The sequence below is a fragment of the Salmo salar genome, chromosome 05 (genome assembly GCF_965601325.2).
Source record: "Salmo salar chromosome 05, fSalSal1, whole genome shotgun sequence".
Taxonomy (NCBI): Eukaryota; Metazoa; Chordata; class Actinopteri; order Salmoniformes; family Salmonidae; genus Salmo; species Salmo salar.
The window spans coordinates 48,566,243-48,583,356 of NC_138295.1; the positions used below are offsets into that span (position 1 = coordinate 48,566,243).

At 43.1% G+C, this 17,114-nt stretch overlaps 1 protein-coding gene across 1 annotated transcript in view; it reads left to right on the forward strand.

Annotated features, from left to right (window-relative positions):
- Window positions 1-551: 551 nt before the first annotated feature.
- LOC145850518 (receptor-type tyrosine-protein phosphatase U) overlaps window positions 552-17,114 on the forward strand; it is a 28,080-nt gene continuing 11,517 nt past the window's right edge. Inside the window, exons 1-4 of the mRNA XM_082974925.1 lie at window positions 552-608; window positions 2,245-2,559; window positions 5,346-5,471; window positions 6,800-6,957. Of these exons, the coding sequence (XP_082831051.1) occupies window positions 552-608; window positions 2,245-2,559; window positions 5,346-5,471; window positions 6,800-6,957 (656 nt within the window). The remainder of the gene's footprint in view (window positions 609-2,244; window positions 2,560-5,345; window positions 5,472-6,799; window positions 6,958-17,114) is intronic.

Sequence of the window (17,114 nt, forward strand, 5' to 3'; positions counted from 1 at the left end):
CCATGGTCGCACCTGTCGGTGGATTTCCTGACTGATCTTCCTCCTTCACAGGGTAATACCACGATCCTGGTCGTTGTGGATCGTTTTTCTAAGTCCTGTCATCTCTTCCCTTTGCTCGGTCTCCCTACAGCCCTACAGACTGCGGAGGCTCTATTTACACACGTCTTCCAGCACTACGGGGTGCCTGAGGATATAGTGTCTGATCGGGTCCCCAGTTCACGTTGAGGGTCTGGAGGGTGTTCATGGAACGTCTTGGGGTCTCAGTCAGCCGTACCTCAGGTTTTCCCCCCGAGAGTAACGGGCAGGTGGAGAGAGTTGACCAGGATGTTGGTAGGTTTCTGAGGTCTTATTGCCAGGACCGGCCGGGGGAGTGGGCGGCGTTCATGCCCTGGGCAGAGATGGCGCAGAACTCGCGCCGCCACTCCTGCACTAACTTTTCTCCCTTCCAGTGTGTATTGGGGTATCAGCCGGTTCTGGCTCCTTGGCATCAGAGTCAGACCAAGGCTCCTGCGGTGGACGACTGGTTTCGGCGTGCGGAGGAGACTCCGCCCATGTCCATCTTCAGCGCGCCGTACTGCACCAGAAAGTTGGCGCAGACCATCACCGCAGTAAGGCCCCGGTGTTCGGACCGGGTCTGGCTCTTGACCCAAAACCTGCCCCTCCGCCTGCCCTGTCGGATGCTGGGTCCGCGGTTTGTGGGGGCATTTAAAGTCCTGAGGAGAGTGAACGAGGTATGTTACAGGTTACAGCTTCCCCCCGATTACCGTATTAACCCCTCGTTCCATGTATCTCTCCTCAGGCCGGTGGTGGCTGGCCCGCTTCAGGAGTCTGAGGCGCGGGAGGTTCCTCTGCCCCCTCTGGACATCGAGGGGGCCCCGGCGTACTCTGTTAATTCCATACTGGATTCGAGACGTCGGGCGAGGGGCCTTCAGTACCTCGTGGACTGGGAGGGGTATGGTCCGGAGGAGAGATGCTGGGTTCTGGTGGAGGACGTGTTGGATCCTTCTATGCTGCGAGATTTCCACCGTCTCCATCCGGATCGCCCTGCGCCTCGCCCTCCGGGTCGTCCCCGAGGTCGGTGCCGACGCGCTGCTGGAGCCGCGTGTTGGGGGGGTACTGTTACGACTTCCCCCAAAGTCGGTCCCTCTCCTTGCTCGGGCGGTGTTCGGTGGTCGACGTCACAGGCCTTCTAGTCATCACTGATCCATTTTTCATTTTCCATTGGTTTTGTCTTGTCTTTCTTCACACCTGGTTCCAATCCCATCAATTACATGTTGTGTATTTAACCCTCTGTTTCCCCTCATGTCCTTGTCGGAAACTGTTTATTGTAAGTGTATGTGTACGTCTGTACTGGTGTGCGTCGGGTTATGTTACCCATTGATTTTTATTATTATGTTTTCCGGTGGGGTTTTGTAATAAACTGCGCCGTTGGAAACACAGTTATTTTCCTCCTGCGTCTGACTTCTCTGCCGCCAGTTAAACACCCTTACAATGGGTGCTCTCTGATTACAGGTTGTTAGTTCTTCCTAAGTAAGATGATCCTGTAAATTCACCCAACTGACATTCCTTCTGAAAGGATCCATGCAATGTATGCCAAATACAACCTCTAATACAACCTCTACCAATATTTTGCTCATGCCGTATCTATCACAAAGCCCAGATAAAGCCAATACCAGCCAGTATCACTAAGATCAACATTTCCCAGATCTATTATTGATGTGGTGCGTTAATGATCCAAATATTCTGTTCATATTGTCTTATGTAATTAGGGTGGAATGCTTGTTCATGTTCATCTAAGGGAATAGGTGCAAAATATTCTGTTTTTACTATTGTTTTCTCAAAGGTTCATTATGCAAGAGGCTGGCCTAATTTTTCCAATTTGTTATTGAACTCTGACTTTTTCAGAGTGATGTTAAACTATTTTAAAGATGCTTCTAACTGTCACTGTCAATCAATGTACCAGTATTGACAGAGAATAACGAGTGGCCAATCTGTCATTACACGCTGTTTCTCCACCCCCACTTCCTCCCCTTCTTTCTGTCCGCCTCCATTTATTCCCTCCTTTCCCTCTTTTTTTTCCTTCATCACCTATTTTTATTTCTGATACTTCATCTCACCTCTCCTCACTTCACCAATCTCATAAATTCTCCCTTCATTAAATCTTTATACCCCTCCCACCCCTCTTTTCTTCCTCCCTCCTCCCCTCCATCTTCCCTCCCTTTCCACCTCCCCTCCGTCCTCCAGACGTTGAACTCGGTCACCCCTCACCTGGACGTGGAGGAGTGCAGCATCGCCCTGCTCCCCAGGAACCGGGAGAAGAACCGCAGCATGGATGTGCTGCCGCCCGACCGCGTCCTGGCATTCCTGGTCACCACCGAGGGCGAGAGCAACAACTACATCAATGCGGCACTTACTGACAGCTTCCACCAGCCCGGCGCTTTCATCGTCACCCCTCACCCGCTCCCCGGCACCACCGCCGACTTCTGGAGGTTGGTGTTCGACTACGGCTGCACCTCGGTGGTCATGCTCAACCAGCTCAACCAGTCCAACTCTGCCTGGGTGAGCTATATATATCAATATTTATGTATATTAAGATATACTGTAGGCATGTAAAATGTATGTGTATATGTTAACCTCTATGGGCTAGGTGGGTCCCACCTACTCAACAGCCAGTTGAATCCTGTGGCGCGTTATTCAAATCCTTAGATATGTTATTACTTCAATTTTTCAAAAATATGACTATTTTACACCATTTTAAAGATAAGACTCTCGTTAATCTAACCACACTGTCCGATTTCAAAAAGGCTTTACAATGAAAGCAAAACATTAGATTATGTCAGCAGACTACCCAGCCAGAAATAATCAGACACCCATCTTTCAAGCTAGCATATAATGTCACATAAACCCAAACCACAGCTAAATGTAGCACTAACCTTTGATGATCTTCATCAGATGACAACCCTAGGACATTATGTTATACAATACATGCATGTTTTCTTCAATCAAGTTCATATTTATATCAAAAACCAGCTTTTTACATTAGCATGTAACTAGCATGTGACTAGCATTCCCACCGAACACTGCCGGTGAATTTACTAAATTACTCACGATAAACGTTCACAAAAAGCATAACAATTATTTTAAGAATTATAGATACAGAACTCCTCTATGCACTCGATATGTCCGATTTTAAAATAGCTTTTCGGTGAAAGCACATTTTGCAATATTCTCAGTAGATAGCCCGGCATCACAGGGCTAGCTATTTAGACACCCAGCAAGTTTAGCACTCACCAAAGTCAGATTTACTATAAGAAAATTTTTCTTACCTTTGTTGTCTTCGTCAGAATGCACTCCCAGGACTTCTACTTCAATAACAAATGTTGGTTTGGTCCAAAATAATCCATCGTTATATCCAAACAGCGGCGTTTTGTTTGTGCGTTCTAGACACTATCCTAAAGGCTAAATAAGGGTGACGAGCATGGCGCAATTCGTGACAAAAGAATTCTAAATATTCCGTTACCGTACTTCGAAGCATGTCAACCGCTGTTTAAAATCAATTTTTATGCCATTTTTCTCATAAAAAAGCAATAATATTCCGACCGGGAATCTGCGTTTAGATAAACAGACAAAGGAAAAGAAACCATTCGGTCGTAGCGGGCACGCGCCTAAGCCCATAGTAATCTGAGTGGTCACTTGCCAAAAGTGATAAAGTGTTTCAGCCAGAGCCTGCCTCGATATCGTTCAACGTTTTCCCGGGCTCTGAGACCCTATGGAAGACGTAGGAAGTGTCACGTTATTGCACAGATCCTGAGTCTTCAATAAAAAGGGCCAAGATGAAACACTACTTCTCAGACAGGCCACTTCTTGCTTGAAATCTTCTCAGGTTTTGGCCTGCCATAGGAGTTCTGTTATACTCAGACACCATTCAAACAGTTTTAGTAACTTTAGGGTGTTTTCTATCCAAAGCCAATAATTATATGCATATTCTAGTTACTGGGCAGGTGTAGTAACCAGATTAAATCGGGTATGTTTTTTATCCAGCCGTGCAAATACTTCCCCCTATCCCCAACAGGTTAATGAATGCAGTTTATTAGGAAGGGACAGTGTTCTGTTTGAATATGCATTTCACTTTTCACAGTGAAAAATGCTGCAGAGCTGAGTCTGAATCTAGTTCTGATTCTACTGGCAGTGTCTGGGACGTTGTTTCTTAGCTCAACTGTTGCTCCTGTGTCCATAGTGCTAATAGCAGAAGACTTAGCCAGTCAGAACCATGCTGCTCTGCCATCACTTAGTCTCTAAGTGTGTGTGCTTTTGGATTTGTTCTTTCACACTGCATTGTGCCTCTTTGATCTCTGACCACATTGATATTGTGGAGTCAGTAACACTCCTCGCTTCATTTCAGTCTATAGAGATTCAGCTATATCACCGTTAATTCCTACCCCCAAGCTATAACTCAAGGTTTCTCTTTGTAGGTATCTCACAGTGGCTGCCTGACTGTCTCTTAATACCGGCCCACTTCTCTGTTGCTCTCTCTTGCTCTGTCTCTCTCACATATATACACATTCACTTTCTCTATTCCACTCTCTCTCTCCCTCCCCCTCTCTCTTTCTCTCGCTCTCTGCACTCACTCTGTTTCATAATTATGTGATAGCCCTTCCTTTCAGAAAGGAAGGGCTCTCACATAAGAACACATTTGGAGTCGTCACAGGGTGGTTTTGGGGGTGAATTGATTAGACTCTGATATTTCCCTTTTGGAATCTTGACAGTGATCTATAGGTCCCAAAGATGCCAAATGAACTATTTTCTCCTCCTCCTTTTTTCACTCTACCTGTAACGGTTGTCGTCGGGAATGGAGGACCAAAACGCAGCAGGAATGTGGATGCTCATCTTGTATTTATTTTTAAATAAAGAGAACACCAAAATAACAAAAACGAAGAACTCACGAACAACAAAACAGTCTTGTCAGGCTCACACAGGCAAAACAAGAAACAATCTCCCACAACACTACACCAAACAATTACCCATATATAGGACTCTCAATCAGAGGCAACGAGAAAACACATGCCTCCAATTGAAAGTCCAACCCCAATAAACTAGACAAAGAAATATAAAAGACTAGAGACCACATAGAAATACAAACCTAGAACATAACCCCAAAAACCCGGAAATAATAAATCAAACACCCTACTACATAAAACACCACCCCGAACCACATAAACAAAATACCCTCTGCCACGTCCTGACCAAACTACAATAACAAATAACCCTTATACTGGTCAGGATGTGACACTACCCTAACTCCCTGTCTCTCTCTGTCTCTCTCTTTCCCCTCTCTCTCTCTCTAGCCCTGTGCCCAGTACTGGCCAGAGCCTGGTCTACAGCAGTATGGGCCAATGGAGGTTGAGTTCCTGTCCACGTCAGCTGACGACGACGTCATCTCTCGTCTGTTCTGTGTAAAAAATGTGACAAGGGTGAGTCACTAAGAGCATTTATATACTCCTCACACACACACACACACACACACACACACACACACACACACACACACACACACACACACACACACACACACACACACACACACACAGTAGATGCTTTCAACCCTATAAAACAACCGTCTCCCTTTTTCAATTTCCTGCTTGTCATTACATTGATGGGCATCTTCCTTTTCTTCCTGCCGGGATACTAAGTGGACTTTGACCGTAATGCATGTCACATCCACAATGTGTGATATTCTAATTGGCTCAAATGCACATTTTCTCTCCCTTTTTATTTGTTTGTCCTGACGTAGAGAATCAGGTAGAACTCATGAAATAGGCTTTATGTCAATCCCAACTGAAGATGACAGCTCTGTTGTCAAAGTACAGGGAGTACTGGTGTTGTCAAAGTCCCCCTTAGTATGCCGGCAGGAAGAAAAGGAAGATGCCTATCAATGTTCCCTCCCTACCTCTGTGAAGAATAATAGAGACTTTGTTTGGTGTGCGTGTGCATGTTCGTGCTTGTGCGTATGCCTACGTGCCTTCGTGTGTGTGTCTTAATTATCTCTTTCTATCTGTCAGAACGGTAGAAAGATCTAAGTTTGTGTACAATACTGTACTGTGTGTGGGTGTGTAAATGAATAGGTGTGTTGCATCACTGTCAACCAGACTGACACCTCCATGCGAGGCCTGTCCCTGCTGGCAGGTTGTGACAGGAGGTGCCCATAACCACCCTCATAGAGTGGCATCCTCCTTTCCCCAATCTACCCCTCCTGTCAACCCTCCTCACCTACACTACCTCTCTCCTCCACACTGCACTGTCAAACAGCACCTCACACAACCTGGAAGAATGCAACCCACAGATAGCATAGTGTGGGGAAATGGTGTGTTTTTCTGTGTGAAACGAGGGTGTGTGTAATTGTTTGTGTGTGTGGAAGAGAAATAGGTCCATAGAAAATCCCACTACCATGATTGTAACTTCTCCTTGCATCCTATTTGTTTGTGTTAGTCCAATCTGCATGAATTACAGTGCATTCCTTGCTCCTTACTTGTAGGGCTGGAGGCTGTTACAGCTGTCACATGTGCCCCTGCAGCAGCAGAGTGATATTAATGCAGGTGCTGGTTTGGGCTATAGCTCTGAGCACACATGGACATCTCTCTTTCACACCTCAGGTCCCAGTCTCACCAGCAGAGCTATAAATCTCACACACACTTATGGACACAGATGAACGCGCACACGCAGGCAGGAACTCATGCTTTCACACACGCATACACACACACATTTAGGTCTCATGAGCTTCATGTTTTCTTTCTGTCCTTAGCTCCAGGAGGGCCAGCTGGTGGTGTGTCAGTTCCAGTTCCTGCGCTGGTCAGCCTACCGCGACGTGCCCGACTCTAAGAAGGCCTTCCTCAGCCTACTGACTCACGTGCACAAGTGGCAGAGGGAGTGTGGAGATGGCCGCACCATTGTCCACTGCCTGTGAGTATTCCTGACAATCTGAGACACACACACAAGTGCTCACAAGCACGAACGCAATCACTGACACACAAGCACACACACACACTGGTGCTCTCGCGTACGCCTTTTATATAGGTCCTGTATGTACCCAGGACCTATTTAATAGGCGGTGTCAGAGGAAAGCCCATCAAATTGTCAGAGACTCCAGTCACCCAAGTCATAGACTGTTTTCTCTGCTACCGCACGGCAAGCAGTACCGGATCGCCTAGTCTAGGACCAAAAGGCTCCTTAACAGCTTCAACCCCCAAGCCATAAAACTGCTGAACAATTATTCAAATGGCAACCAGCCTATTACATTGACCAACCCCCTCCATTTGTTTTGTACACTGCTGCTACTCGCTGTTTATTATCTATGCATAGTCACTTCACCCCTACCTACATGTACAAATTACCTTAACCAACCTGTACCCCTGCACACTGACTCAGTACTGGTACCCCCTGTATATAGCCTCGTTATTGTTATGTTATTGTATTACTTTTTATTTTAATACATTTTTTTGCTTTAATTTATTTTGGTAAATATTTTCTTAGCTCTTCTTGAACTTCACTGTTGGTTAAGTGCTTGTAAGTAAGCATTTCATGGTAAGGTATAGACTTGTAGTATTCGGAGCATGTGACAAATAAAGTTTGTTTTGATTTGACACACAGGGACAGACATACACAAACTGTAGAAAAAGCCCATGGAGTTGGTGGAATAATCCTTTAATTCATTGCCACTTACTCAGCTGGGCCAGGGGCGCTTTAATTAGGTCAGGTGGAAATGTCCGACAGATCTCCACTCCATAAAAGGAGGAAATCACCATTGCCTGATCGCGCTGCTTTCTCTTCCTTCACTCAGTCTAATCCAGAAGTTCTGTGCGTCCATGAATCCACGTAAGTCCACCGAATCTGTTACCTTCCATCTGTTACCTTCCATCTGAACTATCTGTTGCGATCGGGAGAGTGGGCCATCAGTTGTTGTTTAGAGTTATTATCGCAGAGCGCGGCTTGGAGCGCACGCTTCAAACATTTTGTGTAATGTGAATGGTCAATGATCCCAGCCCTACGGATCATAATAGGCCAATTATGCAATTGGCATGGTTAATATGTAATGAAATTACATGTACACATGAAGACACTTGAAAGGGTGAAATAAGAAAGTCATTGTTTGTTGAACTGATCGACTCTGATATCCAACTAATGGCGATTATAGATTGAATAACCGATCACTGTTTGTATTATTCTTTCATTATTTATGATAAATAGTTACGAGCCTAAATTACTCACCGATGATTCCTATTGACTTATTAATGAACTGGATTGTTGAATTCCCTAAATGATGTTAATAATGAATGATTGTTATGATTAGATCTTTGTGATGATGAATTTGATTGGATACACGTTATTCTGTTTCCTTTGTTATGCAGCACAGACTACTCAGTAAATATACCACTTTATGGTTAAAGGAATTCCTGCCTCAGTCTCATCCATTCCTCTGTCACCTGACCCATGACCACCTGTTCACCCTCACTGTCAGTCATCCTACCTGTCCAGCTACCCACACAGATTCCGCTAATCTTTCACAAACATACACACATAAACAGCAGTACTCCCAGCTTAGTTCATCCCAGACTGGGGGTCAGCCTTGCCTTTACCTAATCAAACACCAGCAGTCAACATGGCTAGCACCCAATCACAGACAATGAAGTAGGCGTTACCTCTGATAAACACAAGTTCATAAGGCTCAAAGCCAATCAGGTACCAGCCATCAGGAACGCCCCTGCCCAATCAAGAACTACAGAACAACCCCCAGGACATACATCAATCAGTGTAAGAGGTGGTTTGAGCAGTAAGCATGGCGCCACACGGCGTTTTGGCTGCGTTGCACTGTACTCTCCTCCTCTCATAAGAACTCAGCTCAGGACCTGACTGAATATAGAGCTATGGAGCCTTATGCACATTGCTGAATGACAACACGTGCACCTCCGCCACCACAGTCCAAAAACACATCACTCATGCTGTCACACAGCATTACCCATGACAACCCGGAAAGAGATTATGGCGATGAAATCAATTATGGCTTAATACAGAATGTGCCGGCTCTCACGACAGTAAATTCCAGGCTGCCAAACTGCTGACGTCGATTGATTACCTTAATATTGCCCGTATTGGCTGCTGCGGCGACTTGATGTCAGCCTTCCCAGGGTGCATTTCAGGAATGAGGATGTGGCCTCGCCTCCGTTGTTTATTAATGTTCCTTTAGCTTATGATGATAACCCAGACCGTCTAGCACCACAAAATGCCACACACAACATGCTTACTGGACCCTGTCCTCACATTTCAAGGCCGCGTTGAGACAATGACTTATCAGTGACACAAACCCTGCTCAGATAATCCCTACCATTTTGTTGCTGAGCTGTTGCAAATGTACATTTTCCCAGGGGTGTTGGCATTCATAATGTAAGTAAGCTAATTTATTTTCCTCTAAATGCCTCTATCAAAACAACAGATATTCTCAGCAGTAAGCATGTGCCTATGAACCTGAGTTATACTGTTAGCACTGAGATCTTTTGCACTAGTAAGAAGCCCACTGTTAGCACTTCACCCTGTGTTATTAGCTCAAATGTAAATATCACTGTCATGTCTACCTCTGATAAGCCTCCCAGTAAAGCAATAAAAACAATCAAGAATCCCAGAAAAGCACTACAAATAGACTACATGAACATATGTAGCCTAAGAAACAAGGTTCATGAATTCAATAACTTGCTAGCAACAGAAAGCATTCATATACTGGATATCTCTGAAACTCACTTAGGATATTCCTTTAATGATACAGTTGTAGCAATATGTGATTATAACATCTACAGAAGAGACAGGAATGCCAACGGAGGAGGTATTGCTGTTTATATTCAAAGTCATATTCCTGTAAAGCTTAGAGAGGATCTCATGTCAAATGATGTTAAAGTAATATGGCTAAAGGTTCACCTGCCTCACCTAAAGCCTATTCTAGTGGGAATGTGCTATAGACCACCAAGTGCTAACAGTCAGTATCTGGATAATATGTGTGAAATGCTTGATAATTTATAGGATATCAACAGAGAGGTATATGTTCTGGGTGACCTGAATATTGACTGGCTTTCATCAAACTCAAGAAAAAGCTTCAACCTGTAACCTGTGTCTGTAAACTGGTTCAGGTTATCAGTCAACCTACCAGGGTATTTACAAACAGAACAGGAACTAAATCATCCACTTGTATTGACCACATATTTTCTAATTCTGCAGAAAGCTGCTCTAAAGCAGTATTCAAACCCATCCGATGTAGGGATCATAATATAATAGGAAAAACTAAATTCCAAAGACTGGACCTAAAATAGTGTACAGTATAAGTGATCATACAAGAGGTTTTGCAATGATTCCTATTTTGAAGATGTGAAAAATATTTGTTGGTCCGATGTGTGTAATGAGGAACATCCTGACGCTGCACTTGAAGCATTTATGAAATTGCTTCTTCCGGTTACTGACAGTTATGCACCCATAAAGAAACTGACTGTTAAAAATTCAAAATCCCCATGGTAGATGATTAATTGGAAAACTGTATGGCTCAGAGGAATGAGGCTAAGGGAATGGCAAATAAGTCTGGCAACATAGCAGATTGGCAAACATGCAGTAAATGACAACTCGCATAGCTAAACTTAACAAAAAGAAGAAGAAACTATACTATGGAACAAAGATGAATGATAGTAAAAAGCTCTGGAGTACCTTAAATTAAATTATAGGCTTCTAAACTAAGCTAACTCAGCTCTGTCCTTCATTGAGGCTAATGGCGCATTCATAATAGTATCAACCAGGTTGGCACCCGGAAGGACTCTGACATTGTTCACGCTGCTCGTTCACACAGCTCGTTTAGTGTGTAAGTGAATGCTCCTACCACTGCCTCTTCCAAGCATCTTTGACCAGTGTTTTGGCATTAATGCACCGCATACTGCTTGTTTCCACAGCACTAATGTGCGAGTTGGTAATCTCCCGCTCATTTAGTAAAGTGCAGCCAGGATCCATACAGTGAGCAAGTTGTCCGCTTTCTCTCTGTTTATCGTACTGGTGCATGTGTGTTGCTTGCCATTTCACTGGCGGCGCTTGTTTTCGGGATGTGGGGTGTGGGTTGTGTTTGCGAACTCATTTTAGCTCACAAGCTTGTAGCATGGCTAATACTATAAAAAGTCTGCAAAGCTCAATGTGGAAGAGGAATACGTCTCAAGCACTACACTCCATGAACTACTTGATCAACATTTTTATATTTTACATTTTAGTCATTTAGCAGACGCTCTTATCCAGAGCGACTTACAGTAGTGAATGCATACATTTCATACATATCTTTTTTTTCGTACTGGTCCCCCGTGGTAATCGAACCCACAACCCTGGCGTTGAAAACACCATGTTCTACCAACTGAGCCACACTACAAAAATAGTTCTATAAAGATCTAATAGATCTGCTGGAAAATAACGCTGAGTCCTTCCTGCAACTCTTTATGGATTCTACCAACGGAAGGGTTGATGATCTGTTTAAGGATGTAATGGAATTTAAACATTGTTTGGAATTTACGCTGTCGGAGGTGGTGGAGCTAAAGGGCACGAATGTCACCAGCCAGACCTCATTCAAAACAATGTCCGAGGATTTTCGCAATTTTCCAAACAACACTTGACAAGCATTCTTCCAAAGGAGACGACCACATAAACCAATTGAGGCGCAATAACATTTTAAATAGATGGAATTGAGGACGTAAAGACTGAAACTTGGCATGACACAGAAATCAAGGCCAAGAAACCCCTGGCAGATCAACTCAAACCGGACCCTAAACTCATCGAGATGAGAGGGCGCATAGGAAAGGCACTTTCTTCCCCAATGGACGGCCCAGATCTACAGTGGTGAAACTGCTCAGATTCCAACTGCCTTCCCTTAGTTAAACCACATAAGAGAGCAGCAGAACGTTTCTAGAACTCTTGGTTTACAACCGGTCTAAAAAAAATGTATAATTAAAAGTTTCTCACAAATCCTTCTCCCCTGAATTCTGCAAATTACAAAAAGTATAAGAACAAATTTGTGACTTGTTTCAGCAAGGCGTATGTTGCAGGTCACTACTTCACAGAGGAGAGCCATTTGAACGTAAACATTTTATTTTTATCAAAATGTTTTTTGGCAGAGATGCCTTCTGGAACATGTAAACGTTCATGTGCCTTAATAAGAAACCTGTATGCCATCTGTAAATTTGAATAAAATTGTTAAATTACAAGCCTAGTTGATTTATCCACAGAAAAAGTTAACCTTCCCGCTAGCCATGTTTGGCTGAGGTAATGAGTGGGCTGCACATGCCGAAAGATGAGTTCGGATTGGTCTGCCATGTAGCACACTTCTGTCTATTTGAGCTGGTCAGTATGTGTAGGTAATCCTCTCTAATTCAGCTTTTAAAAATGTATACCTCGTATTAGATCTGCATAGGTGTTGCTCTCCACTTTCTGGAGGGCCGAGTTTTGAAATCAGTGGAATTAGAATATGATAGCTAAGGAGATGGAGAAAACACCTGTCTCCAGATTATATCTTTAAACTAAGGGAAACCATGGCATCTGTGACAGAGAGGGAGAAGCGTCCATCCATGTATATGGGTAAGATAGTCTAGCTAGCTACATTTTCACATATTACACTTTTCTAATTTAGTCAGAAAGTTGTTTTCATTTCAAGTTAAAGCGTACTGTTAGCTAGCTAGCTAAAGTTAGCTGGATGGCTTGCTAGCACACTGTACATTTATGATCTGTGTAGTAATATTGTTTGTATCTCAGTGACATTTGCTCTGTTAGCTAGCTATAATTAGGCTATAACTAACACTGAACCTGGATGGTTAGTTACCTGAAGATTCATACAGGGTAGTAATGTCATGAGTTGGGATTATGGTTCAGTGTTTAGCTAGCTAGCTACATGTCTTAACAAAAGACTCCACTAAGCAAGTATCCATTTCAATGGAATGTTCATGATGTCACTGTGACAAATGTTAATAGACATACAGTTGAAGTCGGAAGTTTACGTACACTTAGGTTGGAGTCATTAAAACTAGGTTTTCAACCACTCCACAAATTCTTGTTAACAAACTATAGTTTTGGCAAGTCGGATAGGACATATACTTTGTGCATAACACAAGTCATTTTGCCAACAATTGTTTAAAGACAGATCATTTCACTTATAATTCACTGTGTCACAATTCCAGTGGGTCAGAAGTTGACATGCACTAAGTTGACTGTGCCTTTAAACAGCTTGGAAAATTCCAGAAAATTATGTCATGGCTTTAGAAGCTTCTGATAGGCTAATTGACATCATTTGAGTCAATTGGAGGTGTACCTGTGGATGTATTTCAAGGCCTACCTTCAAACTCAGTGCTTCTTTGCTTGACAACTCTCCTTCCTGAGCGGTAAAGCCATGACATAATTATCTGGAATTTTCCAAGCTGTTTAAATGAGTTTTAATGACTCCAACATAAGTGTATGTAAACTTCCGACTTCAACTGTAGGTATTCCTCTAGTCTAGATGGGATAGGGCAGTGTGCAGTGCGATGGTGATTGCATCGTCTGTTTGTCTATTGGGGCGGTAAGCAAATTGAAGTGGGTCTAGGGTGTCAGGTAAGGTAGAGGTGCTTTGATCCTTGACTAGTCGCTCAAAGCACTTCATGATGACAGAAGTGAGTGCTGTGGGGCAATAGTCATTTAGTTCAATTACCTTTGATTTCTTGGGTACAGGATCAATGGTGGACATCTTGAAGCATGTGGGGACAGTAGACGTGGATAGGGGGAGATTGAATATATCTGTAAACACTCCAGCCAGCTGATCTGCGAATGCTCTGAGGATGCGGCTAGGGTTACTTTCGAGGGTTAACACTTTTAAATGTCACTCACGACGGCCACGGAGAAGGAGAGCTCACAGTCCTTGGTAGCGGGCCGCGTCGGTTGCACTGTGTTATCCTCAAAGCAGGCAAAGAAGGTGTTGGCGCTTCCAGAAGAAAGACGTCGGTGTCCGCGACATGGCTGGTTTTCCCTTTGTTGTCCATGATTGTCTGTAGACCCGGCCACATCGTCTCATGTCTGAGCCGTTGAATTGCGACTCCGCTGTCTCTATACTGACGTTTTGTCTGTTTGATTGCCTTAGAGTGAATAACTGCACTTTGTTTTAGGCCATATTCCCAGTCACCTTGCCATGGTTAAATGCAATGTTTGCGCTTCAGTTTTGCGTGAATGCTTCCATCTTTCCACACTTTCTGGTTTGGATAGGTTTTAATAGTCACAGTAAGTACAACATCTCCTATACACTTCCTGATAAACGCAGTCACCATATCAGTATATGCGTCTATATTATTCTCTGAGGGTACCTGGAACATGTCCCCGTCCGCGTGATCAAAACAATCTTGAAGTGTGGATTGCGATTGGCCAGACAAGCATTGAATAGTCCTTAAAACGGTTACTTCCTGTTTGAGTTTCTGCCTATAGGAAGGGAGGAGCAAAATGGAGTCGTGATCAGATTTGCCATAAGGAGAACTGGGGAGGGCCTTGTAGGCATCCCGGAAGTTGGAGTAGCAGTGGTTGAGTTTTTTTTAGCAGCCGAGTACAACAGTCAATGTGATAATTGAATTTCGGCATTCATTTCCTCAAATTTGCTTTGTTAACCTCTCTCGGGTATGTGGGACAAAATCGTCCCACCTAGTCAACAGCCAGTGGAATCGAGTGGCGCGATATTCCAAAACCTTAAAAATGCTATAACTTCAATTTCTCAAACATATGACTATTTTACACCATTTTAAAGACAAGACTCTCGTTAATCTAACCACATTGTTCGATTTCAAAAAGGCTTTACAACGAAAGCAAAACATTAGATTATGTCAGGAGAGTACCCAGCCAGAAATAATCACACACCCATTTTTCAAGCTAGCATATAATGTCACAAAAACCAAAACCACAGCTAAATGCAGCACTAACCTTTGATGATATTCATCAGATGACACTCCTAGGACATTATGTTATACAATACATGCATGTTTTGTTCAATCAAGTTCATATATCAAAAACCAGCTTTTCACATTAGCATCAGAACTAGCAAACATACCGAAAACTTCCGGTGAATTTACTAAATTACTCACGATAAACGTTCACAAAAAATATAACAATTATTTTAAGAATTATAGATACAGAACTCCTTTATGCAATCGCGGTGTCAGATTTTAAAATAGCTTTTCGGCAAAAGCACATTTTGCAATATTCTGAGTAGATAGCTCGCCATCACGGGCTAGCTAATTTGACACCCAAGTTTGGCGTTCACTAAACTCAGAATTACTATAAGAAAAATTAGATTACCTTTGCTGTTCTTCGTCAGAATGCACTCCCAGGACTTCTACTTCAACCCCAAATGTTGTTTTGGTTCAAAATAATCCATAGTTATGTTCAAATATCCTCTGTTTTGTCCGTGCGTTCAGGTCCCTATCCGAACGGTGACGCGCGGACGCATGTCGTGACAAAAAAATTCTAAATATTCCATTACCGTACTTTGAAGCATGTCAAACGCTGTTTAAAATCTATTTTTATGCGATTTTTCTCGTAAAATAGTGATAATATTCCGACCGGGAGACGTTGTTTTCGTTCAAAGACTGAAAGAAGAAAATGGTGTCTTCACGTGCACGCGCGCACCCGTGTCATTGTTCTCAGATCGACCACTTTCCAAATGCGCTACTGTTTTTCAGCCAGGGACTACAGAGTCATCATTACCTGTTCTGGCGCCTTCTGAGAGCCTATGGGAGCCTTAGAAAATGTCACATTACAGCAGAGATCCTCTGTTTTCGATAAAGAGGCTATAGTAGGCCAAGAAATGGTCAGAGAGGGCACTTCCTGTATAGAATCTTCTCAGGTTTTGGCCTGCCATATGAGTTCTGTTATACTCACAGACACCATTCAAACAGTTTTAGAAACTTTAGGGTGTTTTCTATCCAAATCAAACAATTATATGCATATTCTAGTTTCTGGGCAGGAGTAATAACCAGATTAAATCGGGTACGTTTTTTATCCGGACGTGAAAATACTGCCCCCTACCCAAGAGAGGTTAAACTCCCCAGCTCCTATAAATGCGACCTCAGGATATGTGGTTTCCAGTTTGCATAAAGTCCAGTGACATTCTTTGATGGCCGTCGTGGTATCGGCTTGAGGGGGGATATACACGGCTGTGACTATAACCGAATAGAATTCTCTTCGGAGGTAATACGGTCAGCATTTGATTGACGTATTCTAGGTCGGGTGAACAAAATGACTTGAGTTCCTGTATGTTATCACAATCACATCATGAGTCGTTAATCATGAAACATACACCACCCCCCCTTCTTCTTGGAGAGATATTTGTTCCCGTCTGCACAATGAACTGAGAACCCAACTGACTCAGACAGTATATCCCGAGAGAGCCATATTTCCGTGAAACAGAGTATGTTACAATCCCTGATGTCTCTCTGGAAAAAAATCCTTGCCCTGAGCTCGTCAACTTTATTATACAAAGTTTTCTAAGAGCACGGCAGCCCTCTCTGTTGGCGCCAGTAGGTGTACCAAAATATTCAAAGGCCATTTTCTCAAAAGTGAGGTTACAAGTTTATCAACTTTCAAAGTAGAATTACACTACAGAGTACACTACAGTTGTTCCTCAATATGTATGGTATGCCATTTCTAGCTCTGAGTCTCAACTTTTATCCAATGTAAAAAACACCATTTCAAATTTTGCTACATAAGACCGAATCGAGGCGGTCGGTCACATTTACTCAACTACTTCGGATATCCCCAAAAATATATTTTACTAACAAATTCCATAAATCCTTAAATAATATAAAGTAAACTTGGAAAATCAATCAACTGTTGAAAAAGGAATCTACAACTATTCCATCTCAATTTATTGTTGGAAGTAAGTGATCCTGATGTTATTTCATGTGAATTTAATAACTTTTTTGAAATAGAGAACTGATGGAAATCCCTTGGAATACATTAAGGGACATTTCCCTTCTCTGCTTCAGTTTGATCCTCCTGATGTGATGGAGGTAATTGGTAACTTAAAGATATCAGCAGCAGGTCATGATGAG